General features: G+C 40.6%; 1 protein-coding gene across 3 annotated transcripts in view; it reads left to right on the top strand.

The window, feature by feature from the left end:
- The window catches only part of CCAR1 (cell division cycle and apoptosis regulator 1), a 79286-nt gene that overhangs the window by 32821 nt on the left and 43860 nt on the right, over positions 1–2605 (top strand). For all 3 annotated transcript variants that reach the window (XM_012801386.2, XM_023509522.1, XM_023509521.1), the window contains one exon: positions 111–272. In XM_012801386.2, the coding sequence (XP_012656840.1) occupies positions 111–272 (162 nt within the window). The remainder of the gene's footprint in view (positions 1–110; positions 273–2605) is intronic.

Genomic DNA, 2605 nt, shown 5'->3' with positions numbered 1-2605 from the left:
AAATAAATAAATGTACAGTGAAATCTGGTTTATCTTACCTGTTATATTTCATTATAAAGCTATTTCATAATGCCAGAAATAATAGTAATTTTAGAAAAATTTGCTTTAAGTCGTGAAAGGGAGAGAGAAAGGCGTAGATCCAGAGAACGATCACCTCAGAGGAAACGCTCCCGGGAAAGATCTCCACGGAGAGAGAGAGAACGATCACCTCGTAGAGTTCGACGTGTTGTCCCACGTTATACAGTTCAGTTTTCAAAGTTTTCTTTAGATTGGTATGTTCCTTTTTATCCCTCTTTATTTCATTGAATTTACTGATTCTGTAATGTTGTGTAAATTGATGGCATGTGTTATAAAATAGTTATAGGAATAGTTGTTTTGCAACATTTACTGACATTTAGTGTTCTTCATATAAGGGCAGAAATGCAATTTAAAGTGGTAGTTTTCTTCAATGGCTTGTTATTTTTATACTTTTGTTAACGATATCAGCCAGTATTGAAAAGGAGATGAAGTTGTTCCTTAAGGTTAGAATTGTTACTTTTCAGTGGAGATACCATCTTGCAATGATTCACCAAAATGATGAACACAAAGGAAAAGAGAGGTATCCAATACATGCTCTCTGGGCCTTTTAGAAAACATGGAATTGGGCTGGGCGCCTGTATCTCAGTGGTTGGGGTGCCAGCCACATACCTGGGGGCTGGCAGGTTCGAACCCAGCCCAGGACTGCTGAACAAAAACAACAACAAAAATAGCCGGGCGTTGTGGCAGGTACCTGTAGTCCCACCTACTTGGGACGTGAGGCAAGAGAATCGTTTAAGTCCAAGATTTGAGGTTGCTGTGAGCTGTGATGCCATGGTACTCTACAAAAAAAAAATTAATTATGAAAGAAAACATGGAATTGTTTCTTTGGCCATATACATGCTAATCTAGAAGAAAGGTGCTATTGTAAACATCAAGGGAAGGGGCACTGTTCAAAAGGCATGCCATATACGATGTCAAAACTGGAATATCTCCAGTGTTATCCAGAATGTTGCTTACATCATTGTAAACGAACAAGGGCAAGAGACTTGCTGAGAAGGTTAATGTTCCTACTAAGCATATTAAGCACAATGAGAGCCAAGGTAGCTTCCTGAAATGTGAAGCTTCACAGAAAATGATCAGAACAGAAAGGAAGGCAAAGAGAAAGGTACCTGGGTTCAGCTGAAGCTGCAGTCTGCTCCATCCAGATAAGCACACTTGTGAGAACCAGTGGAAAGAGGCCTGAGCTGCCAGAACCTATTTCCTATGAATTTGTGGCACAGTTTGTATAGCATGCTTTGTGACAGCCAATGGAGAGGACTCGGAGCTGCTGGAACCTATTCCCTGTGAATTCAAGGCATAATAGGTATAAAAAATGGAAAAGCTACTGTAAAGGGCGGTGCCCGTGCCTCAGTGAATAGGGCAACGACCTCATATGTCAAGGGGGGTGGCGGGTTCAAACTGATCCTTGGCCAAACTACAACAACAAAAAAATATCCAGGTGACATAGTGGGCACTTGTAGTCCCAGCTACTTGGGAGGTTGAGGCAAGAGAATCGCTGAAGCCCAAGAGCTGGAGGTTGCTGTGAGCTGTGACGCCATGGCACTCTACCTAGAGTAACAAAGTGAGACTCTGTCTCGGAAAAAAAAGCTACTGTAAAAAAAAGTTAATTATTTAATATTTATTGATAACTTGAAGTCTTAGTGTAAGAGTCATAGTCTAACCGTGAAACAATTATTTAAAGTTCAGCTGTCAGTATAATAGAAATATAGACCTACATATACACTCCCCTACATAACACACACACATTTATGAGCTTCACCTGCAAAACAGATATTATCAACTAGCAAAATTGTGAGGGTGAGTTCATGTATCTAAAGTACTTAACCCACTGTATGGCAGATGTACAGGTTCAATACTTTTTTATGTGTTGTGGTAGCGACTAGCTAATAGATTAACAGATTGTAAAAACAAATTGACGATAAAATAGGAAAATCGTTAAAAGCATGTTCAAAGCTCTTAAGCATAGGAGCAAATAACTATATGTAGTTTGGTAGCCTAAGATGATATTGCTACATTTCAGCAAAGTATAATACTTAATATTCATAATAGTAGCCTATGAAAGTTAAAGTTTATGTATATTCAGTTCTAGTTCTAAACCAGTGTATTTCATTTAAGATACTTCCTTTTTTGAGACAGAGCCTCAAGCTGTTGCCCTGGGTAGAGTACTGTGGCATCACAGCTCACAGGAACCTCCAATTCCTGGGCTTAAGCAATTCTCTTGCCTCAGCCTCCCAAGTACCTGGGAGTACAGGTGCCCACCACATTGCTTGGCTATTTTTTGGTTGCAGTTGTCATTGTTTGGCAGGCCTGGGCCGGATTTGAACCCGCCAGCTCTGGTGTATGTGGCTGGCTCCTTACCTGCTTGAGCTACAGGCACCAAGCCAGATACTTTTTTTTTTTCCTTTTATTTTTTTTTTTTTAGACAGAGCCTCAAGCTGTCACCCTGGGTAGAATGCTGTAACATAATAGCTCACAGCAACCTCCAGCTCCTGGGCTCAAGTGATTCTCCGGCCTCTGCCTCCCAAGT

Source organism: Otolemur garnettii, unplaced genomic scaffold (genome assembly GCF_000181295.1).
Source record: "Otolemur garnettii isolate 467f Iridium unplaced genomic scaffold, OtoGar3 scaffold00008, whole genome shotgun sequence".
Taxonomy (NCBI): domain Eukaryota; kingdom Metazoa; phylum Chordata; class Mammalia; order Primates; family Galagidae; genus Otolemur; species Otolemur garnettii.
The sequence above is the reverse complement of the archived record's forward strand: the minus strand, read 5'-3'. Positions and strand labels throughout refer to the sequence as shown.